Consider the following 25,889-nt stretch of genomic DNA (forward strand, 5'->3'; position numbering starts at 1 on the left):
TGTGTCACTTTGCCCTGGCTGAGCTGGGAAGGCTGACAAAGGGTGAATTGCAAAGTTGCAAAGTAAAAAAATTGCTAAAAATATTGCATATTTGGATAGCGGGACAGACACACAGACATGATCTGCTAGGTCTCATAGTAAGTGCTCACTGCGTTCGCAAAAAGTGGTACAGTAGTGGTGTAAAAAAGACAATATTTTAATTTAAAACAAAATGTTTTATTTTACAATATCAAAGGCTTAATTTCCATTACCAACATTCATGAATACCATGTAAACACTGTGTTAGGCAATAACGTGTATATACAGTAAAATAACTATATATACACAGTACATTTATGTACAAAATTGCGGTCAACAAAGACTACAGCATATTATAGAAATATCCAAAATGTAAAATCGTAAAGCAATTATGGCATCTTTGTATGCTAATCTCTAGCCTCTTATGTTTATTTATGCAAGACAGTGTAAAGGCAAATATTTGAACCCCAAATTGTTCTGTACTGGATTAGATCATCTGGTATCAAACTTCAGTCCTGTGTGCGTCAAACAAAAGCAGGGTCTGGCAGTAGCAGTGCTAGATTCCACCACTATTCCCCTAAATAGTGGTGGAACATACAACCAATTTAAAGAATATTATAATAAAAATAATAAAAAATAAACATCTAGATTTTGCATAAAATATGGTATTTTGGTTTTAATATAGTGCCAATGGAGAAAAATAATTACAATTTGTTGATCGGATGACTTGTTTTTTAAATGTAGGAATCCTTTAAAAATGAGGCCCCCTACAGCTTGTTTAAATGGAAAACTGCACAGCAATACATCCTATTCACATTAAACATGTGCAGATGTACTCTTACTTCACAAGATGCTGGTTGATTGCACTAAATAAAAACAAATGTTCTATAAATAATAATAATAATCGAAAAGGCATCAACAGTCCACGTTTTAAATACTGTATATCTACAAGAACAGCAGAACTTCAGTCTATAGAGCACCGAAGTCTGACGTCACTTTCAGTAGAGGGCGTCAGTCCCCAGGTTCATGTATTTTTTTAGTTGCATTGGGGGGGCCATAGGGGGATTTTAGATCGCTTCATATAAGAACTGTGTTTGAAAAATAAACCGATCATCTCGGCCTTTCGGTCAGGGGGGTGGCTGTGTGTCGTTAATGATGTTCATTAATATTTGATACAGCCAGTTTCTGGAGAAAATTGAATTAATGTGGCCGCAAAAGCCTTGAAACTACATATGAAGGCAATGTCGCTGCTAATATACGTCACGCTATTATTACTAGATAAGCTCAGCTGGTGGTGACTCAACTCGTACTAACCACAAAACATTAAATATCAATAAAATAAAAATAAACGTAATTAACATTCAGTTTATGTTGTGCGACAGGCAGATGCAGCCACCCGCCTACCCGGAAATGTAGTCTCTGGGTTATTTGACTAGTTTCTAATGCTTATTTTGTTACTCTTTGGGTATATTTGTACATTTCCACCTTCAGTCGATGCTTCATATCCATATGAGTGAAAAGGCCGGGGTGATCGGTTTATTTTTCAAACGCAGTTCTTATATGAAGAGATCTAAAATCCCCCTATGGCCCCCCCAATGCAACTAAAAAAATACATGAACCTGGGGACTGACGCCCTCTACTGAAAGTGACGTCAGGACTTCGGTGCTCTATAACATCCAACAATAGCACCTCAGTCATTGTGAAAGACTTGTGTTAGTTTAGTGAGTGTGTGCATGTATTAGAGCTTAAAATGTCCAATTTACACTTTGTCCTATGACCATATAGTGGCTCACTAAAAAGAACTGTTCGGTGAGAAATGTAGTCATACAACAAAGCACACCGTTTGGTTTCGGGGTATTACACAGCCGCTCACCGGATTCTTATTTTGTTCACCTGTGCCAACAGTGCCATTGAATGAAATACAAACAGGCCAGCACAGGAGGTCAATTTCCAGTGTAACACTTTTACTAGGTTAGCCTGAAAGAACCCTATGCTTTTCTGGGCATTGAGGGGCAGAACAAACTAGCGCTAGAAACCTATGAGCCCGCCTCCCCCGCAGAACACAGCAGAGAACACTGACGTCACCAAATTTGGAGCAACGCCTCTCTGCACTGTTATTGGTTTAGCGAAATACAAGGTTCATTCCCACTTTGCCACTTTTTTCCTTCTTTCTTTGAAAAGAAAAGCTTGCGGTTTCCGAGGATATTACTAGATCATCTTCTGTCTACAAACTATAGCCTTGTTTTTCAAATTAAGCCATTAACTATTTGCTATAGTTTGGACACACATCTGAAATACAGCCAGCATGTGGCTTTTAGCACACACATCTAATCAGCATAACCCTTTTTCTTATTGCAGCCATATGGGCTTAAACAAAATACGTGAGGAAAAAAAGCCAGATGGAATTTGTCAAGTAAACACTGACAGCGAAAGGATGGACAAAGGTGGTGGAACATATAAGAGGTTTAAAGAAAGAGGTGAAAGGACATGTGCAGGTCGGCATAAAATAGCCATATCATGTTTTTATGTGTGTTTGGCCCCACAGGCGTTTTAACTCCCTGGCCAGTAGAGAATACACCCTACTCTTTACAGACTCCATCTCATCTGATTATTTTTATACTGATCCTCTTCAATCAATACTGAATGAAGCAACTACAACTACACTTGAATTCCTAGGACGTCTGGAGACGTCTTGGGCACAAATTGTGTTAAAATATGCTGTAGACTGTGCATAATGGACAGCAAATTATTGTTTAATATCCAGTTGGATACAGTGACTGCTTTTGTAAAATGTATTCACTGTATCAGAACATTGACGTCAATGACTTTGTCAGTAGGCCTAGTCCCGAGCCACAGGGCCACTGAAAAGTTTGGGAGATTCTTTGTGCCCTGAGCAGATAGGTGCCAATATAAACAACTCTAAATGGCCTCGGCCCTTACTTTTGACAACCGTTTCAATAAATATCTAATCATAGGCTACGACAAGTAATACCTTTGATATAACCTTATGGCAACCAGCCAACCACTCTGATTATTCACAACCATAGGGCGGGAAATATTTAGAATCTAAATAATTCTACTATGGCTAGGAATACTCAGTGGTTTTAAATTTTAGATAACATGCCGTATGTCATGCAACTAGGTTGACAGGAATAACAAGGGCCTCCTTAATTGCCATCTAAGGAGGAAATAAATAATAATGTTATTTGATATTACCTGACTTCATATCCATATCTCCCCAAAAGCACAAGTCACCCCAATACGATCATAAACCTTAAAGATAGAGTAAGTGATAATTCAAATATCACTTTTTTTTTTGTTTTGTTGTGATAATCCTCTCTACTATAGAGTGTGCTGACCATATAAGGAGTTCCTCCCTGTCCCCAGTTAACCCCTGGGGGTCAAAAAACCTTAGGTTTCGTTTTTGACTCTCTATCCTGATTGGACGAAGGCTTATTAGGTCCCACAACCAAAAACGAAACCTAAGGTTTTTTGAGTGAAATCACTTACTCTACCTTTAAAGTGATTTTCTGTAATATGTAACGGTTCATTAAACACAATTGGTTTTGTAGGCAATAAATCTGCGGCCTGTGTGGAAATGTTCGTCACTGACTACTAGAGACCTGACATGAGGGAACGAGGACAACAACCAACTCCTGTCTACCCAATACGGAGACCACACATTTTGCATTGACAACAAATTTAGGGTTGGAGCACAAACTATTTCTCCACTACAGTTGCTCTGTTCGCAAAGACCCTGTCAGAACATCTTGCATCTTGTATGGAGGAGGGAGGACTTGGCTGTGAATGGCAGTTCTCTGTGATGAAAACACAAGACAGGCAAAAGACAGTGTAACCAGCGTGTGTGTGTGTGTGTGTGTGTGTGTGTGTGTGTGTGTGTGTGTGTGTGTGTGTGTGTGTGTGTGTGTGTGTGTGTGTGTGTGTGCATGTAGAGACATACATACAAAGGAGGAGTCTAAAGGCAGCTCCAGACAGCACAGACGGTCGGCTGTCGGCCAGTTTGAAATTACATTCATAAACAAACATCTAGAAAGTGTTTGGATGGTAAGGCACTGGGCTTACAGTGTCTCCATATCCGCACACAGCAAAGGTGGAGTGGGGCTAACTGCGGTTTACTACTCGCTGATGAACTCTGTAGACTCCCAGGTTCTCTTGTCCACTCATCCGTGTTGCTCTTTCTGAGTTGTCAGCCCTTTTTGAGTCTCTGGCCCCAGTGAAACCAGCAGCCAGCAACAGTTTGGATGCCATTGTGTCCCAGCTTCAACCTATACTGGTCTGAGGGCGATGGTTGATTGATGATTGTGTGATAAAATGCAGAAAGAAGAAAGTCATTGACAAATGTGGCTGCTATTAGTTTAGTATAATAAATAACTGCAGAGACTCATTGTATGTAAATGTAATGTAATGTGTAGGAGCGAAATGTACTGTATGGGCGAAATGACTAGGCTACCATCTTTTTCACCTTTCCTCTCCATGGTCTTCCTCTACCCAGGCAACAATCTTCCCTTCCCAGCCAGGAACAATGGCCCCGTCCAAGAAAACCTGCTCAAAGGCACAGTGTTAAACTCTGCAACAGTAGAACAATTCTACCAGATTATTGTACATTGTTTTCTTTAGGTTCTGCTTCACCCTGTTTCCAATAATGACTTGCCTATTTGTAGAATATTCCTCACGTATTATTAATCAGACAGACATAATTAATCTTGATGCGGTGTAATGGCCTCATCTTAGTCTTACCTCTTCTTTCACAGTGCCAAACTCTGGGTCCAGGGCTTTGAAGTGGTACCTGTAGTTCCCCTGTCGATCAACAGCTGCCTTCACATCCTTCAGAGTCACCTCACCCAGCCTGAATGACACATAACGTGACGTTACCAATACAACATAAGAGCAATTTACAACAATCCTATGCATGTGCCTTTATTTGATATTTTTTATGGAGGGACATACAGTAGGCTGACAGGAAATGGGGAGAGAGATGGGGGGGATGACATGCAGTAAAGGCTGTCGGGAGTCGAACCCGCAGCACACTGCCAGACTGGATTACCAGCCAAGGTGCCTGGACCGCTGAGCCACGTCCCAGGCCCCTAAACAGTGTTAATAAACCAATACAACCCGAAATTGGTAGCCACCCACCCACACGTCCTATAGCACCTGGACACATACCGACCTCTTGGAAATGTTGATCATGGAGGGCGTTGGCGACTGTCCCGTGAAATACAGTATTTTAGTGGAGGAGGGAGGACTTGGCTGTGAATGGCAGTTCTCTGTGATGAAAACATAAGACAGGCAAAAGACAATGAAACCACAGAGAGAGAGAGTGTCTGTGTCTGTGCGTGTGTGCGTGCGTGCGTGCGTGTGTGCAAGTAGAGACATACACACAAAGGAAGACTCTTACTTGTGCAAGGCCAGTCATCAGGGTCTGTGTGAGCAGCTTTACGGCGTGGGGATTTCCCCCTTCCACCCTGAAGCAAAAGGACGGACACAAAATCAACACACGGTTTGTCTGCTTTTTATATGGTTTACAATGGCCTTAACCTATGACTAGAATATTGCAATAATACCGTTACTTTTACTAGCAGTGTTATTAGGATACGTGTTGCTCTTAGTGTGTGAGTGAGTGTCTGAGTGAGTGTCTGTCTGTCTGTCGTGCGTGCATGCGTGCGTGCGTGCTCTCTTGTACCCGTTGTGGATGTACAACATGCAGTCGGTCTATGAGCGATGCGATGCCTTGCTCAAGGGTATCCAGAGTGTGTTGCTGAGGGTCGTGTTCTCTGAAGTTGTTCCTTAGACTCCTCAGAGCGTCTCTGACCAACTGCAGCTCCTCTGCCTGTTGGTCAGAAAACAATGTACAGACATAGAAGATAATATATAATGGGGTAAAATCAGTCTGCTTGCTGAAAGCCCTATAACAGCTGCCATAGCAGGACAGTGTGCACAGACTTTAGATAAGATACCATGGCCAACTTACCCCTGACCCAGACGGAGCAGGAGGATATCCATTGTTATCAGCGCTGGTAGAAATCTGCAAATACACAGCGAACATGTCAATGGGATTATACAGTCAGTTCAGTACATGCACACACACACACACACACACACACACACACACACACACACACACACACACACACACACACACACACACACACACACAGTTCAAGTGCACTTAAAGCCATAACTGGTAACAGAAATAACTTATTTCATCTTTAATTCAAAACAGAAGGATGATAAAGACCTGATGTAGATCACGTCCCATCAGTTCCTTTAGCATCAGGGTTTTCTGATCCAAGTCTCTCTGTAATTCATTCTGCCGAAGAGACAGATAACCATCCATAAACACACAAATTAATTACACATAAGTACATGACCTCACCTTGGATTGATATGATCCCATGCTCAATACATGGCATGTAAAGAAGTACATTTCACGACTGTATAAACTCAGAGAATGTAGAGATGTGCAGCGACTGAGCGATAACTGTATCCTTCCAAATTGTAAACTTTGTATTACCTTTGCCACAGTGCTGCTTGAATTCCATTCAGGGCACCACTAAAGTGAAATCTATCTAATTTACTCTTTTCAGCACAAAGATATTATTTGCCGAAGAATGATAATTAGTTGCAGAATTGTCGATTGCAAGCAAGTGTTAAAGCTTACATAAAATTGCCAGCGTGTTAGCTGTTGAAATTTTAATAATATAAGGTATATCATTAAATGCTTCGATGAATTGAGCATGAATTAAACAAGCCAATAGGCTTTCTTGGGTTTAAATCCTGTGTTTTTGTTCTGCAAACTGTTAAAAAAGTATTCAATCAATCAATTTCATCAGGGATTTCAATGTTTTCCTTCCCATATTCTGAATTCTTCACTCATATGGGGGTTCATTTTAATGAACGTGCACGTTGGAAAAGATTCAGTAATGTTACATACCTTCTGCTGTTGGCTTTCTTCTAGTTTGTGTTTGTGTTGCTGTACCAGCCTTTCCTTCTGTGCCACCTCCTTCTGCAACTCAACCAAGCAGGGACAGCAGCCATTTAGCACAAGTCAGTATGAAATATAAGTAAAACACTGGAGCACTTATTTAAGCCTGTAGGGTAGTCGATTTAAAGTGCCCAGGTAAGAAGTTTTGCTTAAATACAGTCCTATATAATACCAAGCATTGAGCACCAAAATCATTGTAATTCTGTTTTCTATTAAGACAACAGGGTGACACAAGAGAAGATGTTTCACAGGAAAATAAGGCCAATGTTAAACAAGCCACATATACCATGAATGGCTGAACTAGGATCAGATCCTGTAGGTAGGAAGATGGAGGTCCTCAACCAGTACAATAACTATTAAACCTAAATTCACACAGCGGTCATGTTGCTCTTATGTCAGTAAGAGCACTCTGGATTTCCTACTCTGACTGTGATGTAAAAGTAAAATGGCTGCTGTCGTGCTGTGTGTGTATAATACTAGAATTTCATGCCCGCTTCGCGCCACTCATTCCAGATTACGTTGCCGCGCACTATGGGAAGAAGGAAATTGCCTGCAGGCTATTCCTGTGTGTGCGTGCAGCCGTGTGTATGTGTACTGGGCAGTTGGCTGTCAGGCGAAAAGAGGCAAAGCGATATGTGTAATGTTAATATTTCGGCACGAACCAAGTAGTGACAAAGAACAATGTTGATGTAAGTAAGGGAATCGCTGTGTCAGTGATATTTTAAATTACAGACATTTAGAAGGAATAAGCGAAATCCAATTCCTCCCCTTCCTTGTTTGTGTCTTCAAACAAAGTGGAAATACAAATTTGGAACTGAAGACTGAAGAAGAGGAGGAATTATACAAAGTTGGGTGACATTGATGACATCACGATGAGGACAAAATCAGTTGAGCTGTTCCTGAGAGCAATTTCCATTAAAGCACCAATATGATATGAAAGCCTGAATGTCCAAAATGGGTTATTTGTGGGGATAGAAAACACATATGGGAGCCCCAAAAAACACAAAAGTTGAATTTTATGTTATAGGTCCTTGCAGCTGAGCACTAATTTCCATCACAAGTCAATAACACTTTCTGACGCTTGATTTACAGGCTAACACACCTTGCATTCACTCCACAGCCTGTTACACTCCTCCAGTTTCCACAGCAGCTCTGCCTGCAAGAACATATACCATCAGTTCATTGAAGACTGTACAGTGTCCATTTGAATGTGTCAAACTAAACATGATGTAGTCCGTCCGTCCGTGTGTGTGTGTGTGTGTGTGTGTGTGTGTGTGTGTGTGTGTGTGTGTGTGTGTGTATGTGTGTGTGTGTGTGTGTGTGTGTGTGTGTGTGTGTGTGTGTGTGCGCGCGTGCGTGGACCATGTTTTACTATCTGTGTTTTTGTTTGAATGCTGTACATTCTGGTTGTTGAGCTCGTCTTTGGCCATGCCGGCTCGGAGAAGCTCCTGCTTCAGCTGCAGGATGGACGTCTCCTGGACGCACAGTCTCTGGTGCTGAGCTTCCTGCACAGACACACACAAACAAACAAACACAAACTGTCTTTTTTGGAAGACTACAGTGAATAACAAACTCTCCAAACTGGTGACCTTTTCTCAATGTTTGAACTATGAAGGGAGCTTCAAAGCTAACTTCAATAGCAACACAAATGTAGTACTAGTACTACTACCTTTTTTCTTTTCTTTTTTTTATGCATTTTGTCTTTTTCTTTTGCCTTGTTTCTACTGTATACTATAGTACTTTTTATTTTTCTTATTCTTAAATGTAACCTAGTAGTAGTAAGACTTGTGGAGCTATGTGGCATGAGTCTATCTCCTGTTTCTGTAGCGTAGGTTGCTTGATGTTCAAGTACACCCCTCAGCCATGATGTACAAGTACACCCCTTGGACACAAAGTTAGCATGTCGCAGGGACTTAACCCCAATCCAACCCTTGATGCTGAGTGCCAAGCAGGGAGGCAAAGGGTCCCATTGTCTTAGTCTTAGTCCGGCCGGGGAATCAAACCCCAACCCAATATCAGGGTGGACAGTGGACACTAATAAAAAGGCCACTGAGCTGGTGTGAAAAATACTAAATAAAAAAACATTTCTTTTTTAAACGTGTGTGAAATAAAACTACTAGCTGTAATCCGCAATTATAGTCAAGAATTGCAATTGCATTGTACTAACGGAGGTTTATTGTGATGATTGTCTTGTGTAAATTTATTGTAGTTGTTAACTATTATTTTTCTTTCCTTCTTTTTTTCCCCATTAATGTAAGGCTGAAAGTGAAGAATTTTGTACATTTACAGGATTACAGTAAACACTGTATTTCACTTTCGCTTCCATTTCTAACGTGTGTACAAATGTAATCAAATAGACTTTAAGGGTTCATTTGGTTACATACACTCTCATAGTTAAATGAAAACTTATTTGACTCTGTATGTGTGTGTGTGTGTGTGTGTGTGTGTGTGTGTGTGTGTGTGTGTGTGTGTGTGTGTGTGTGTGTGTGTGTGTGTGTGTGTGTGTGTGTGTGTGTGTGTGTGCGTGCGTGCATGCGTGGTGTGCGTGCGTGCGTGCGAGAGACACCTACCTTTACACCCTGCATGTTTCTCAGCTCCTGCTTACAGCGTAGTAGTTCCCGCTAGCAGACAATGGACCACAAGTTAAATATTTATCACACTGTGTCCTTAAGGCTAACAAACATGTACAGAAATGAGAAATTATCTGTAGCTTCTTCCACTATAACTGAACACAATATTAAAGAATACAGACATTTAATTGTTAATATGAGCTTAAAACTATATATTTGAGTAGGTACACGACGCCAAGATGTCCCCATAATAAATAATGAACACTGACAGCATATGGCAGCAACATTTGGAAAAGAAAGAAATACAAAACCACTTGAAAAACCAACGTCTTACCTTAAATTCCTGAGCTTCCTCCATACTCTGATCCAAACGACTGCGAGTTATCACCTGCAAAGAAAGAGAGAGGAACGAGAAAGAGAGAGAGTGGAATAAAAGGCTTGTGTGTGTGTGTGTGTGTGTGTGTGTGTGTGTGTGTGTGTGTGTGTGTGTGTGTGTGTGTGTGTGTGTGTGTGTGTGTGAGAACCACACTGGATTGACGGAATATAAGAAGGAAAACGGATACCTGTGTACCATTGTGTGTGTGTGTGTGTGTGTGTGTGTGTGTGTGTGTGTGTGTGTGTGTGTGTGTGTGTGTGTGTGTGTGTGTGTGTGTGTGTGTGTGTGTGCGTGTGTGCGTGCGCGTTGATGGTGCGCCAGCACACACACAAAGAAACTTGATCTGTGCCATACAAAAGAGCTAGCGAAACAGAATGAGAGAGAGAGAGAGAGAGAGAACAGAACTTAAGACCCCAAGCAGATGAGGTAGAGAGTGATAGAGAGAGGGAGAGAAAGAGAGACAGAGCATACAGAGAGAGAGAGAAATAATCCAACAACTGTAAGAAGAAAGAAACAACATGGAAATCTAAGACACCGAAAAATATATCACTACCAGTTGTTGCTGAGAATCGTCTCCTTCCAAACTCACAGACACCTCCTGCTCGTCCTCAGGCAACGAACCGTTCAGCAGCAAAGCCTTGGGAACACACACACACAGGAAACCAACACGTTTAACGCTAGCTTGCTCTTTGGAGGGACTCGTCTAGTGTTCAGATAACTCCATTCTGTGTATGACCTCTCAAAACAGTTATCTGATGTGTGTGTGTGTGTGTGTGTGTGTGTGTGTGTGTGTGTGTGTGTGTGTGTGTGTGTGTGTGTGTGTGTGTGTGTGATTATAACTTTTTATAGGTCAGAAAGTAGAGCCCCACCCTAGTGCTCACAAGAAGAATAACAATAATAACATTTTGTGGACAGACCAACCAACTGTGTCTCACTTCCCAAAAGGCATATTATGACAAACGTCACCATGTGCCTTGAAGGGGGGAACTTTTCATTTACCGTAGTCCAGTTCCCAGTGTTTATAACGGTCCGACAAAAAACGGTTAAAAACGTCGGAGGTGAGCAAGGTGAGCAAGCTTAGGTGAGCGAGTTGCCATGCCGAGCGTTGCGAAGAAAGATTCTGCCAATACTAAGTAAAATAATGTATCACGTGATAATATAAAATATTTAATATATTTTATTAAATTGTGGCTGCACTTACTACCATTTACTTTATTCCTAATTATTTTATTACGCATTTGTATCAGATTGGTACTCGAACGATACACAAGTTATCAGAATTGATATGGAGAAGTTAAAAGGTACTGGAGGCATCAGAACTAATACAAATATAATGATGTCTCAGAGATGTATCAAATGGGGGTCCGACCGTGGCCTAATTCATATGAAACTGGCGGTCCTAAGAGAATTACTGGTGTAAACAACAGTCTGTCTGTACCTGTAAAGCATCCATCCATGTACAGTAAACGACAATCTGTTTGTACCTGTAAAGCAGACACCATTTTACGAGTCTCCAGCATCTCTCTCTCCAAACTTTCACCGACAGAGTCCTCCCACACAGTCTTCACTATGATATGAGTAGCTGACTCAGCTGACACCGCACGCACACACACACACACACACACACACACACACACACACACACACACACACACACACACACACACACACACACACACACACACACACACACACACACACACACACACACACACACACACAGAGAGAGAGAGTGTGTTCAACAATGAAACTGCAATCTTTGAATGAATTGGTGTCAGGTGATTCATTGGAACTCACTGCTCCTGTCGTCCTGCTGTGTGTCCTCTGAATGACTGCTAGGGGGCACTCTGGGAGAGTCTAGAGGGCTGATGGAACTGAGACTTCGAGAGGGAAAAGAATATGCCATTTAATTACCTTAAGATGTACAGACACCAGTTCTAAACTAGGTAACTGATTCATTTCAGCCCAAAAATTATGGTAGCATCTATCCAAATAGAAAAAAGTAATAAAAAGTGCAGATGCAAAGATAACAAAGCCAGATTTAGACGTTCTAACACAGTGTCAAAAATAGCTGATCTACTGTATATCTACTGTAAGTTCACAACGCGTCACAATGTGACATGTGATATTGTAGATCTGTTATATTCAATCTACAACACCATCATACAATGGAATATAAATTAAGTATAAGTTAGTGCCATACATATTTGAGTGACTAAGGACTACTATTTGAAGACTGTTTATTGACATGTTTGATGTTTATTGACATGTTTGATGTAATGTTTTGTCTATGTGTTGTGCCCAAGGACCCCCTCTAAAACGAGATGATGTATCTCAAGGGGCTTAACCTTTAAATTTAATTTCAATATATAAAACCTTATTTGATTTGTTTCCCTTGACTGAATTCTCCAACATCCTTAACCACTGCTACATCCCTTAACCCTTGCACTAAACCTTTCCAAACCCTGAATCTACAGTATCCCCAGATGATGTCAAATTAAACAACTACTTGTAAAACTAAGTACGGTACCAGCAAAATGCAAGCACATGCGCGCGCGCACACACACACACACACACACACACACACACACACACACACACACACACACCTTACCATTTCATTTGAATCCCACCCATCGTGGCTTAAAGTCGACCCAAATTGTATGTATGTTATCCGGACAGTCAAATCGTAAGCCTGCATGTGTATCTATCTTGAGTCAGAATCTGAACAAACTTATGACTCATGACTCACCCCACCCCTCTAGCCCACCTCTAGCTACACGGTTATCTCCATGACAACCACAGCAGCTCAAGCCACCCACCCCCAACACCACCACCCCCACATACTGTAGAAGCATCACTTGCTGCGTTTTTTTGGTTTCTTTTTAGGTACAGTAATTTTAGGTACAGTATTGTGTCTCTCCGAAGTCTGCAATCAATGTACATACATCTAATGTGCATCAGTGCATGTTACATGGAAAAGCACACAGATGTTATTTACAGCATGGATAGGTGCTTACACGGATCTCAGAGATTTGTTGGCACGCGCACGCCGCACACAGACACCATGTGATTGGTGAACTAAAAAGACCAATTATTCCTCTCCTCTATCACCCCCGGCTAAGATACTTTTTATAGTGCCCTGAAGTCTGACGATCAAACACTGTCAACTGCCACAGGCACACGCTTGCTCGCACGCACACACTCACGCACGTGGCCCACTATTCAAAGGCCTTTGGATAGAAATGAAACAGACTCCATGCAGTCATACTTTCAGTTAGAGTGCTGCAGAGGCAGACCCCCTTTTTGAAACCAGTCCCTTGACTTGAGTGTCTGTGACTTTAACCAGCTGATGGTCGTTGACGCTTAATTCATGCATCAAGGCAGGCAATTATGTTTCTGCACTGTCAAAAAGGTCTACATCTATTCTAAGATAGCATCTTAAATAAATGTTGTGAAAATGTGTTGTGACTTTGATTGAAAAGTTTTAATACAAATAGTTCCAATGGCATGGAAGGTTGCAAATATGCTTATCGGTGTTGCGAGGATGAGGGGCCAAAAAAGTTAAGCAACACCCCATTCAAATAATGAATTGTCCAGTGACACAGTAGAGTGTGTGGAGGGTTACCTGCTTGGCTGAGTGCTGTCCGTCTCCTCTGGAGGGCCTTTCTCTTTCTCATACTGTTCAACCATTGCACGCACACACACACTACCTTCTTCATCAACCCTCCACCCACTGCAGGGAACATACAACAAAACACAGATGCTATAGATTCAACGATAAGAGGTCAAAATGTTTCCCTGTTAAATTGCATTTAAGATGTAAACGATCTGAAATAAAAAACAAGTTTGTGAACTGTATCTCTCACTGGGAACTCAGCACACCAAGCTTTCTGAAACTGTACGTGACAAGTGGCCGTCTGTGACGTGACATCTATGATGACTCTATGACATGACTCGATCTTACCGCCATTTACTTAAACATACTGTAATTAGAAATGTGTGCTCCATGGAGCACAGATCTCCCCCAGCTGGGTTGCCTACCCATGGCTGTGTCAGACGTGGGGTGCAGCCACTATTGTAGGCGACTAAGATCGCAGGCTGGACACATGACATCCCAGATTCACAAGGATGCCACTCTATAATATTTAGGACGACCGTTGAGCCGATTCTACTCTATGGCTCCGAGACACGGACACTTACACCCGCCTTCTAATGAGAGCACAAAGTCTGTCTTGGAAGAGCCACCCATCGACTAATCTAATATATGGCAACCTTCCCTGTGTTTCTTCACTAGTCTGATCCAGAAGAACACAGTTTGCCGGCCACTGCTACAGAGCTGACAATGAGGTTATATCTTCCCTTCTTCTCTGGAGTCCTGCCTCAAAGCAGACCAGAAAACTGTCGTTCCCTGATGTCCTTGCTAGGGACACAGGCATCAGCAACCAGGAACTGGGGATGGCAATGAAGGACCGGGAAGTCTGGCGTGATATTGAGAAATCCACGATCTCGACCGCGGTCGAAAAATGAGGATGATGATAATCAGACCCAAATTTGTTACATCTGCATCTGTCCCACTGCTGCTTGTAGAGCACTTTGAACTGCATTTAATGTGCTATACAATTCAACGTGGATATGACGAGTAAGACGCGCGAACGCGGGAAGCGAACGCACTCAGCTCCATATATGGGCACAAAAGGGGCCAGGTCCACAACAAACAAATCACTGGCCCCTTTTGTGCCCATATATGGAGCTGAGTGGACCTGGCCCCTTTTGTGCCCATATATGGAGCTGAGTGATTGCTGATGCAACACACTCCATATTTGGATAGCGGGACAGACAGACAGACAGACAGACAGACAGACAGACAGACACACACACACACACAGACACACAGACATGATCTGCTAGGTCTCATAGTAAGTGCTCACTGCGTTCGCAATCATGTTTTTGGCTGGCTGTTGCAGTGTGTTTCCCCAGCAGGGGTCAATGAAGGAAAGATGTATGCCAACCATGTAAAGGAAGAAAAGCAGGTGCTTCCTCTGGATACTGCCATTGGTTAAGGGAAGGCAGTGGGTGCTCAGTTATAAATACAACTCATAAACCAAAGTGGAAAAAGCGGCACTCCAAAATAAAAGATGCAGATGCAATTTCTCAATATTTTATTGAGAACGCTTAAGCGTTTCGGCAACAGCCTTCCTCAGAGCATATTAATAAGATTTAAAAAATAAAAGAAACGTATGCCAACCACATCTGTTCAGTCAGAGACAGAACAGTAGGAAACAAAAGAGCTAAAAGTGACATTGTAAATTATTTTACCATATAATACTTTACAGTTTCATACAGTAAAACGGTTAGTTTTGTATGAATGCACGTATGTTTGCATACCTGCGTAGGTGTGTATGGCGCGTGGGTTGTGCGGCGTCATGTCGTGCTGTCACCAATGCAGCAGCTGCACCCTGCACCAACGCAACGGTGGAATGAGGATTGTGATTGGTCATTGATGAGCTCCTCCCACTCCCAGTGGCAGTTCTGTGATTGGCTGATGGTTTAAAGTGAGCGGCCAGTGCCAGGATCATCCTCATCACAGCTTTCAGATTACCATCCACTATGTCTGCAATAGTAACAACATAATGATGATACATACATAGCATTTCTTAAACTGCCTTTTTGAGCGGTGCTAACCACTCCAACATGTGACTCTGTATGTCTGGGTCTCTATTAGTCGGTAGCAACACGGTTACTGTGGTTACCGCCATGTGAGATAGTGTGGGTCTATACATCATCTACATCATCATCATCATGATCAAATGCACCACTCATTTCACATGGGTGTGATTTTTTTGGCTCGTGTGTTGGCCCAAATCCCTAATCAGGGATCATCACAGTTCATCTGGTCTTGTTTCAGCTCACTGAAGAGGAACATATTTGACAAGGAGACAAAATCACCTCTGTCGGGTACCTTGTACTGTATGTCCAAAAAATATACCTCCAATGGTTATTATTTAGTCACAAGCTCTTATATTGAATATTTATAAAACTACAAGCTCGCAATGGGTCACATCATGTCCTTCAAGCGAACTTGAAGGTTGTTTGTTGTACTGTAGTTGTATAACGAAGTAGGGCATTAACAAATGAAAAACCATAAGAAGTTGAAATATGTCCCCACACCTCTAGCTGACTGGATTCATACAGCATTAACACCTTGAGGGCCCAGGACTATTTAATCCATTAATAAAATGTGCCCATCGTCAACAAGCGGCTGTATGCGATGCGATCAGTTTTCATAGCACTAATTTGACGGAAATGATCAATCTCCGTCTCGAGCACATGACTTTGATGATTTACTTTGATGGTGTTAATGGTGGGCAGGAAAATCATTTTTAAGGAATGGGAGTCTGAGGATTTGCCTCCAGCACATGTATGGTTCACTCAGCTTGGTATTGTGGCTGCTTTGGAGAAGTTATCTTTTAAGATGAATAATCAGTTAGATAAATATGATTCGAAGTGGAACATGTTACAGGCCCTTGATGTGATCCAGGCAATGCCCTTTTGATTGTTCACTGTCTTAGTATACGATACGGTTGATGATGCTGCGTGTTTGGTCATGTAAACTAATTTAAAAAAAATGTTTTTGTTTTATTTGTTTATCTTTGTCTATCCTTGTTTTATAATATTATGTTTTTGTGCTCATACATAATGTCCATGCATACGTATTATGTTGTTGTTGCTTGTGTTTGTTTTTTGTCTATTTGTAAAAAATCCAAATAAGTGCTGATCATAAAAAAATGAAAATATGGAGAGAAGGTTTCTGCCCGACAGTGACGAATCCGATGTCCTAGAGCAGGTGATGTAATGATATATGCCATGGTGAACTGAAAACTATTGCCAATGGTTTGGCACAACAACCACCGAGAATGTCACATGGTTCGGCTAGCTTGTGCAAGGCTTGTTGAGTGGCTCATGAGAGCGACTTAATTTCGTGTCTGCCATGGTAAATGAAGAGGCTGATTATTCACTCTAATAATAATCAAGATGTGGGTGCACAATGTGCATGCGTTTTAAAATGCAGAAGTCAAAGTCTTTTACGCCTTAATATGGTACGACCTATGCCAGAAACAAATATAAACCCACGATTCTTAATTGAGACAGTGACAGTGACAGTCTGAGAGACAGAGAGAGGAGACAGATTGAGGAAGAATGAGAGGAAGGAGAGAGAAAAAGAGGAAGAAGGCGTTTTACCTCTTGCAGATATGTGTGACATGCGGATGTGTTTGGAGGAGATGAACTGCAGCACTCGTTCCACATTCTCCTTGCTCTCCTCTCTGCTCCTCGGAGTCAAATACACGCCCTCCAACACCTCCCCAGCTGTCAACATGAAGAAAGTTTGTCAATCTACGTACGTGTCCACACACCTTTCACCCCGGGAAAAGCATCATTCCAGATTTGAACCACTTTAACCATATACTTTGGCTATTCAAAAATAGCAGATATACAAGGTCACAGCACGTCACTACATGCCCCTCTATGAGCTTGTAGATCCGCGGCCAAATACATATAAATTTGGTGGTCCTTGACATGAAAACGTTTGAGCACAAGTCATTTTTAGAATCGACCTCAGGTCTTAATGGTAAAGTAGCTACTGTTTGGTTGAGGGACCGTTATAAGACAGCTCTCTCTCTTACATTCCAATACAAATACCACAATTGAGGAGAACACTTTTCTAATCACAGTCAAATTCCCTTTTGGTGGTTAGTTGGTTCATCTGGGTTACCCGACTGACTTGGCTGTTGTCTGGGGGTGATTAGCAGAGAGAAGTGTAACACAAGACATCTTAGTGTAGTGGGACAAACAAAACCACGAGACTGTTTTGTTCATAAATTATCATAAGTCTTTTAAGTTTGTCGACACTGAACAATCCAAGGAGAAAGGACATTGCTAGATTGGAGCCAAGGACCTGCGCTGGCCAGGAAACACAGCCACGAGGAATTCCAACAAAGGAAACCAGCGATGCTACAGGAAATAGTATATAGTAACTCACGTTTGCACATACAGTATATGTGACCAGGTTTGACTGAGAGCCTGCCATTACGCAAAGTGTTTTAATCCAAAATGAGTTAATAGCACAGGCAGACTCTTCACATACTAGACTAGAGCATGTCTGATATAAGTGTCAGAGCTGAAATCTAAATATGAAATAAATGCTTAAACAATAAACATGTAGCTAGGTGTAATGTTAAAGACCACAGAAGTGAACCTTTCAAGCCTGTTTTCTCAACTCGCTGCAAGACATTACTCTATAAGCCATACAGTATCTCCAAAACTGGTGGGTCAAACTGAACAACCAATGTCAATTTGAAGCTATGATTCCCTGCTTTCATATGACAAAAAAGCTAAAATTCGAATAAATGTAATGGCAGTCCCTAAGTCAAATTTAGTCACATATGAGTGATGAACTAAATTAGCTCTCCCTCTGACAATAGCCAAAACGCCTACACAATGAGAACTGACTGAGCAGATATAATTTGGGTAATTAAGCTGTGGCATCTGACATAATAATTTGATTGTGATCCAATTAAGATGATAATATTTGTATTACTTTGCTTGATATTTTGAATACAGTTTTTAATCTTAGTCTGGTTTCTATAAAGCTAGCTCTAATGCTTTTAACACTTATGCATGTATGGAACTTTCTATATTGTAAAATTGTCAATTGTCTGTTGTAATTCGTATCCAGTGATTCTGGGATGTCAATACAACTTGCCACCTTCTCTGTCGCTTCTATATGTTCACTGAGGGTCCCTCAGTGAGTGGACATCACTGACTGATAACACAAATCTATACAAACTCTTTGCACAGCTGAGCAACAGCACCAGGCAAGTGAGCAACAGAGCAACAAGCAACAAGTCTAACTCTAGGCAACAAACAACAGAACTTTGTTTCTCTCAAACATGTGCATGTACTCAACTAACTTATCCATTTAAAAGGACTAATCCATTTCAGTAGTGACATAGATTGGCCAAAATAGCAACAATGATAAAATCTCACATGGTCCAAAAGTTATAAAAAAAGGGGGGAAATTCCCCCATTAAATGCTTCACAGAGGGAAGATTTAAACACTTGGGGATACTATTTGTGTGCTTAAATAAAGGTCTTGCAATGTCTGTCTTGTCTGATTGCATTCCGTCAGTCTGATCCAATTTAATGGATTCTCTGTGCTATGCTATAGAAGGCTGTCTCTTTATCCTACGCTCAGAGGCCTAGTCCTTCTTACGATGGCTCCCTCTTGTCTCCATTCTCTATTCATGGGCACTGTCTCTTCCACATCATGTCTTTCCACTTACAGAAACAGCTTTTACTCGTAGATTATGAGTTTACGCAGAGTTTCGAGATGTTGGGAGACCCGGAAGTTTCACATCAACCTGACATCTCTCAAGAAGACTGCAAACTAGCACAAGAAATCACACACAGTCAGATGTTATGTGATAATTGTGATTTATCCTATAGTTTATGTAGGCCCTAAAACGGTCTGAAAGTCAAAAGGTGTCATTCAGGCCTGGGCCGGCTTAATGGTCCAAGCACCTTGGCTGGTAATCCAGCATGACAGTGTGTCATGGGTTCGAGTCCCGATCCCGACAAACATTACTGTGTGTCTTCCTCTCTCCCTGTTTCCTGTCTACCTAGTATACCTCTATCAATAAAAGGCAAAAAGCCCCAAAAATATCAAGAAATTAATACAAATGTGACATTCATATAGGACCATGTTGGATTTGATGCTGTGCCGTTTATCAGTTGCTCGTAGTGCGGATTAACAGATCAACAAATTAAAGAAATTCAAAGGTTACTCATCACCTCGCTATTACGTTTTTTCTGCATAGTTCAGGATAGTTGTATATATGTATATCATGTATGTTGTTCTGTAATGCTTATTGTTTTTCATGCCCTTGACAGCAGTACTTTCCTTACTCTGTACCTGTAATTCTTAACTGCTGTGCTGCCTCCCCGCAAGATCAATAAAGGTATCTATCTATCCATCTAAATTTATAACATAAGTGTAATGTAACGTAATGAAAGATTTAGCTATTGTACAAGTTGTTACAGCAAAGTATGTCTGTGATTCTGTCACAACCTCCCACGCCCCACATTTAGGCCTCACTCTCAACCCATTGTTTGGAAAGGACTGTCCTAATTTGAATAAAGAATGTGAATGTCATTATTGTCACTACAGGCCAAATGAATGTTACAGCAGCTTGAGCAATCTGGGTCTGTAAAACAGCACCCCCTCCCCGATCCATTCTCTCCATTCTTTTGAGGATGGTGCTTTGTATTGACCATAATCACACCATGGGCATTTTGTACATTTTGTCATACTAGGGGGAAGGGTGCATAAACTAGGGCTGAAAATGTCTGGAAATTTCGTGAACAATTTCAGAAATATTTCCATGGCTTCCACAGAAATATGTATGGCTTCCATGCTCAGGAATTATGTGGGGGAAAAGTTCTACCTAATGATAGCTCTTTTATTTTTGTGGAAAATACACATAAGGCACTACTAGGGGTACTAGTAGTGGTATCCTGATGAAGGTTTTATGGACAGTTTTCCTCTAGTGCCACCACTAGGATAGTAAGGATATATTTTCCACTTGCACCTAAGATATTTTAAAATCTGATGGGGTAAATTGCTGAGCATACTCGGCAGGTGATGAACACTAACACTTTTGGAGAAATGTCAGAATCTTACTTTTCTTTACTTGTCTATACACACCTGTTACTTAGCTATTTTGTATTTATTTTATTGTCCCTAGAGTACATTTATAGTGTTATTAAATTACATGTATGCATGCACCAGGACTGCAGGATAGAGCATCTGTAGGACATCATGGCTGCAATGAAAACAATAGCATTCTGATTGAGTTAACTATGTTATTTTGCCATAATCAAGTTATCGATTCCTGCTCTGTCATGTTTGTCAAGACAAAATTAACTTACAAGTCAAGGGATGAATGATTACAATTGTGGAGAAACTGACTAACTAAGTCAGTGGTTCTCATATTGGGGTCCGGGGACCCTCAGGGTTCCTTGACGGGGTTCCAAATGGACTCTGAGAGTGTACAAATGGAACTAGATGGATCAGAAAATCGTGTGTAATGCTTAAAATGTATTTCTCTGTACTTTGGTGACTATGTGATAGTATAACCTAAACCTGACTCCACCAGATGGAAGAGACGCTTGCTTCACATTTGTTCCACAACAAACGTCCATCTGGGATCTCTGTAGCCCAATCGCTGAAGAAAGCCATCCCTTTTTTCAAGCTACTTGGCAGGTGATTGGGTGAGACTGTCTGTCTATCACCGTCTGGGTGTCAGGGTAGATGTAGAGTAGATGTAGAGTAGACATTACATTATCATACACTTATCACATATTCTAAATGATTCTTTGTTTTGTATTTCTTTATGACAAAATATTTGCCTTTTGTCAACTCAGTCTGAAAATTTTTAATTGAATCCGACTGAAATCATCCAAGCAACGGACGGACTGGAATTATACGTCAACAAAGAATTGCTTTCAATTTGACTGGTAAAGAAAGACCCTGCATTACTTCATTTGGCTGCAAATACATTGTCAGTTTTTACCCTGGCTCTGGAGTGATTGTGAAAAACTAAACCATTGCTCTGAAACCACCAAACATCCTGTGTTGTAAGCTTTGTGAAATTGTGTAGCGTGCATGCAATGACTGTGTCTGCACACTAGTTTGTCTTTGCCTGTGCATGCATGTATGTATGTATTTGGTTAAAATGGGTAGGGTTTAAAAAAAGGCAAGAGTTTGCTCTGGTGCACTGGCCTAAAAGTGTGTCCTTAAAAACTGCTAAAACTTCTGAAATGTATATGCATGTAGATATGTATGTATGTATGTATTTATGTGTGTAGTATTTAAAAGGGGGGCTTTTTTGTAAAAAGCCCAGCCCACCATACCTTAATTTATTTAAAACTACTCCAAAATAGGGTTACCAGTGAAGGGCAAAATGCCTATTCACTGGGGACTATGCAAGGCAGAGGCGTCCACCCCCCTGAGTCCAAGTTAGGTGTAGTGTAGTATTATGTATGTATGTATGTATGTATTTGGTTAAAATGGGTGGGGTTTAAAAAAAGGCAAAAGCTTGCTCTGGTGCACTGGCCTAAAAGTGGGTCCTTAAAAACTGCTAAAACGTCTGAAATGTATGTATGTAGGTATGTATGTATGTGTGTAGTATTTAAAAGGGGGGGGCTTTTTAGTAAAAAGCCCAGCCCACAAAACCTTCATATATTTAAAACAAATCCAAAATAAGGTTACCAGTGAAGGGCAAAATGCCTATTCACTGGGGACTATGCAAGGCAGAGGCATCCACCCCCCTGAGTCCAAGTTAAGCTAGACCGCATACGTATGTATGTATGTACGGTATATATAAGGAGCATGTCTTGAGTGTACAGGGTTTGATGAACTCTAGTTTTCGTCGGCTGCCGGGCGTGGCTGCACTAATAACGTTAGGGCAGGCCCGTCTAGAGTTTGACAGGTATCAGTCAAAAGGGAGACATCGAAGAGGAAGGATGGATGGGGAAGGATCAACATATGGAGATGCTGGCCAATATTGATGACATCAGGGATCTCCATATCCTTAATTGACCTGTGGTCACAATAATCCTAAATCCTTTAAGACAGTGGTTCCCAAAGTGGGGTCCGGGGACCCCCAGGGGTACCTGAGGGAGTTCCAGGGGGGACCCATCTATTTTGTTCATGTTCATAAAGTGCTAAAGTGTTTAAAGCAGTGGTTCCCAAACTTTTTCATGTCAAGGACCCCCAAATTGACACTACTTGGACCCCCGTGTGGGGTCCGGGGACCCCCAGGGGTACCTGAGGGAGTTCCAGGGGGGACCCGTCTATTTTGTTCATGTTCATAAAGTGCTAAAGTGTTTAAAGCAGTGGTTCCCAAACTTACATTTAGACGTCTACATTTAGACGTCTACATTTAGACGTCTGTATACATTTAGACCAGTGGTTCCCAAAGTGGGGTCCGGGGACCCCCAGGGGTACCTGAGGGAGTTCCAGGGGGGACCCATCTATTTTGTTCATGTTCATAAAGTGCTAAAGTGTTTAAAGCAGTGGTTCCCAAACTTACATTTAGACGTCTACATTTAGACGTCTACATTTAGACGTCTGTATACATTTAGACCAGTGGTTCCCAAAGTGATGTCCGGGGACCCCCAGGGGTACCTGAGGGAGTTCCAGGGGGGACCCATCTATTTTGTTCATGTTCATAAAGTGCTAAAGTGTTTAAAGCAGTGGTTCCCAAACTTACATTTAGACGTCTACATTTAGACGTCTACATTTAGACGTATACATTTAGACGTCTACATTTAGACAGTGTCCCCCTGAGTGCCTTCCCAGTGCCTCCCCAGTGCCTCCCCAGTGCCTCCCCAGTGCCTCCCCAGTGTGCCCCCCGAGTGCCTTCCCAGTGCCTCCCCAGTGTGCCCCTGAGTGCCTCCCCAGTGTCTCCCCAGTGCCTCCTCAGTGCCTGCCCAGTGTCCCCCAGTGTCCCCCCAGTGTCTCCAATACAAATTAATCTTAATGTATTAATCAAATTAATTAATTAATTAATCAAAATTGCGGCCTGTGCCCAGCACCATGCCAAAGCTTTTTCCTGCAGGAAACACTGCTTGTGGTTGTAAATATATTGTTATCCGTGTTGCGAGGATGAGAGGGTACCTGGACAAATATCTACCCCAAAAGGGGTACCTGGTCCAAAAAAGTTTGGGAACCCCTGCTTTAAGAGGTCCATTTATTTTAGGAAACTGAACACGCTGTATACTGTGTATGTACTAGACCAAGCACCACGGGGGTGCCTGGCATCCTCAATTACAAATTCTGCCCCCAAGTTTTATGTACATAAATATTGTATATAAAAATGTGTGATGTCTTGCCATTTTCAACTGCACCCTCAGTCATTCCATCCTGGAGCCGAGCCTAGTGTGTATACATGTGCTTTTGTATGTGCGTCTGTGTTTGTACTACTAACCCACTATCTCAATGAGTTGTGTGAGCACCACTCCATCCTGAAGATCACGTCGGAGGTCAGAGACAGGTTGCAGTCCTGGCTTCCTCCTCAGCTGAGCGTTTACCCAGGACACATAGGCCGCCAGTTGCTGCTGTAATGATTCAACAACACGCAGACATACACACGGCAGTGTGACTATCCGTTTCAGTTGACTAAATCATATCCTTAGCCGTTAGCCCCTAACTTATATATCCCTTCTACCTAACGTTAAACACTCAACCTAAAATAGCCCCTCTGAGGACCAACAAGTCATCTCCATCCTCACAAGAGTAAGTAAAGCACATACATAAACATACACAGATGACAACATGCATGCTTTAAGCATTAATTTGCAAGGGTAGACATTTTCTATGAAAGGGATTAGGGCAGCAATGGGAGGGGGGCTCAGATGAGGTTATTGGTTTGTCATGCAGATTGGTAAACGGCATGGGGTTTGTTTGCTTAGTCTATTGTTCTGCTACAGCCAAATTAAGACTTCTCATCCGTCCGTTTCACACGGTTCGCTCCACCCTCACCGGGCCCAGTGTGGTCACGTGACTGGACATTGTCAGGGTTGATTAAAATACGATAAAGAGCCCCAAGAAAAACCAAAACAAAGGCAGCATAAACACATTGCATTATTTTGGGGATGTATGTATTTTAGAAATTGTAGGCATACTATTTTCTTCTTTGCTTTGTCTTTTGTTTTACTTGTTTGGTGGAAATTACATGTGGGAGTGGGACTCTGACTCAAATATTGTTTATTTCTGATAACTATCAATCTGTATTCTGTATCTGCCAACTCAAATAAACAAAACGGCAGTGCACGGCTTAAATAAACCCCCAAATATAGGCTATACATTACTTTAAAGAACACTTTAAGCTTTCTAAATGGCTCAACAAGCCAATGTAACATTATACGTGAGGTGATAGGCTATTGTGTAATATTTGCTGTACTGTAATAACGTTAGCACACTTTAGTAATAGGTTATCGCTACCTCGTTAAAGCCGCTGTGAAGGACATCCTCCAACAAACTCCCTTTAGACAGCGATGCGATCATCCTTTCAGTGGAAACCCCAGCACGTCGCACGAACGCCGAGTCTCTCGTGCATGCAGAGTTTCATGTGGGCCACCACCGGGACATCGGTCGGTCGGACCTGATCTTCTCTCTAGACTCTCTTGCTCTCTGTGTTTGAACAAAACGTCAACAAACGAGCACAATCGAGGGCTTTGAGCCGCGGCGGCCCCGTTACTCTGACTACGAGCACTTCCACTGCACTGCAAGTCCTCGGCCTTCACAATAAGAGTCCTGACTGACTGAGAATCCTCTATATCTCCGCAGTAAGACGGTGTCGCTCTCCCAAAAAACTAAAAGTCCTGCTACAAGATGTAGCAGGCTGCAGCTGGTTGCACGATTGCATCCATTGCTATGTTATTTATGGGCAACTTATATGCTATTGCTATATTCTACATATTGATTCATATTGAATATATTGTAAAATTTATATTTGAATATAGCTACAGCAAATCCCACACATATTTTATTTGATTAAATACACAGTAAGTGGGAATAACCTAGGAATAACCTAAACCTAGTAACCTCTTTAATGCTGTATTGGCTGTGTAGTAACACCAACTTGCTTGAACCTAAAAGTGGGAAATTGTTAAATTTGAACATGCATATGGTACATCATCAGTGGTCAGTGGTCACCAACATGTCCGGACAAATGTGTCTGTGGCAAATTAAGACTTGATCATGTCCGTGGCACATGTTTTTGTTTTACTATAATGTTTATTATAATGTTCTTGTTTTTATTATAACACCCACTTTAATACTGAGTCTCAATCACTA

General features: G+C 41.7%; 1 protein-coding gene across 2 annotated transcripts; it reads right to left on the reverse strand.

Annotated features, from left to right (window-relative positions):
- Positions 1-240: 240 nt before the first annotated feature.
- On the reverse strand, positions 241-25,276 carry dixdc1b (DIX domain containing 1b). 2 transcript variants are annotated; one of them, XM_080780518.1, is made up of 21 exons: positions 25,035-25,276; positions 24,019-24,148; positions 17,210-17,335; positions 15,356-15,581; positions 13,596-13,703; positions 11,765-11,847; positions 11,452-11,549; positions 10,521-10,604; positions 9,926-9,979; positions 9,592-9,642; positions 8,422-8,526; positions 8,124-8,177; positions 6,971-7,048; positions 6,275-6,346; positions 6,008-6,061; positions 5,720-5,866; positions 5,435-5,501; positions 5,207-5,303; positions 4,777-4,885; positions 4,502-4,581; positions 241-4,314 (listed from the first exon to the last, which is right to left on the reverse strand). In XM_080780518.1, exons 1-21 carry the CDS (start codon positions 25,095-25,097, stop codon positions 4,305-4,307), a joined length of 1,896 nt encoding a protein of 631 aa, XP_080636644.1. In that variant the 5' UTR covers positions 25,098-25,276; the 3' UTR covers positions 241-4,304. The 2 variants fall into 2 exon arrangements, with proteins under 2 accessions (XP_080636644.1, XP_080636643.1); XM_080780517.1 differs by having other exon boundaries at positions 6,971-7,042; positions 11,452-11,558.
- Positions 25,277-25,889: the final 613 nt, after the last annotated feature.

This window comes from Protomyctophum bolini (genome assembly GCF_963924005.1).
Source record: "Protomyctophum bolini genome assembly, chromosome: 13".
Classification (NCBI taxonomy): Eukaryota; Metazoa; Chordata; class Actinopteri; order Myctophiformes; family Myctophidae; genus Protomyctophum; species Protomyctophum bolini.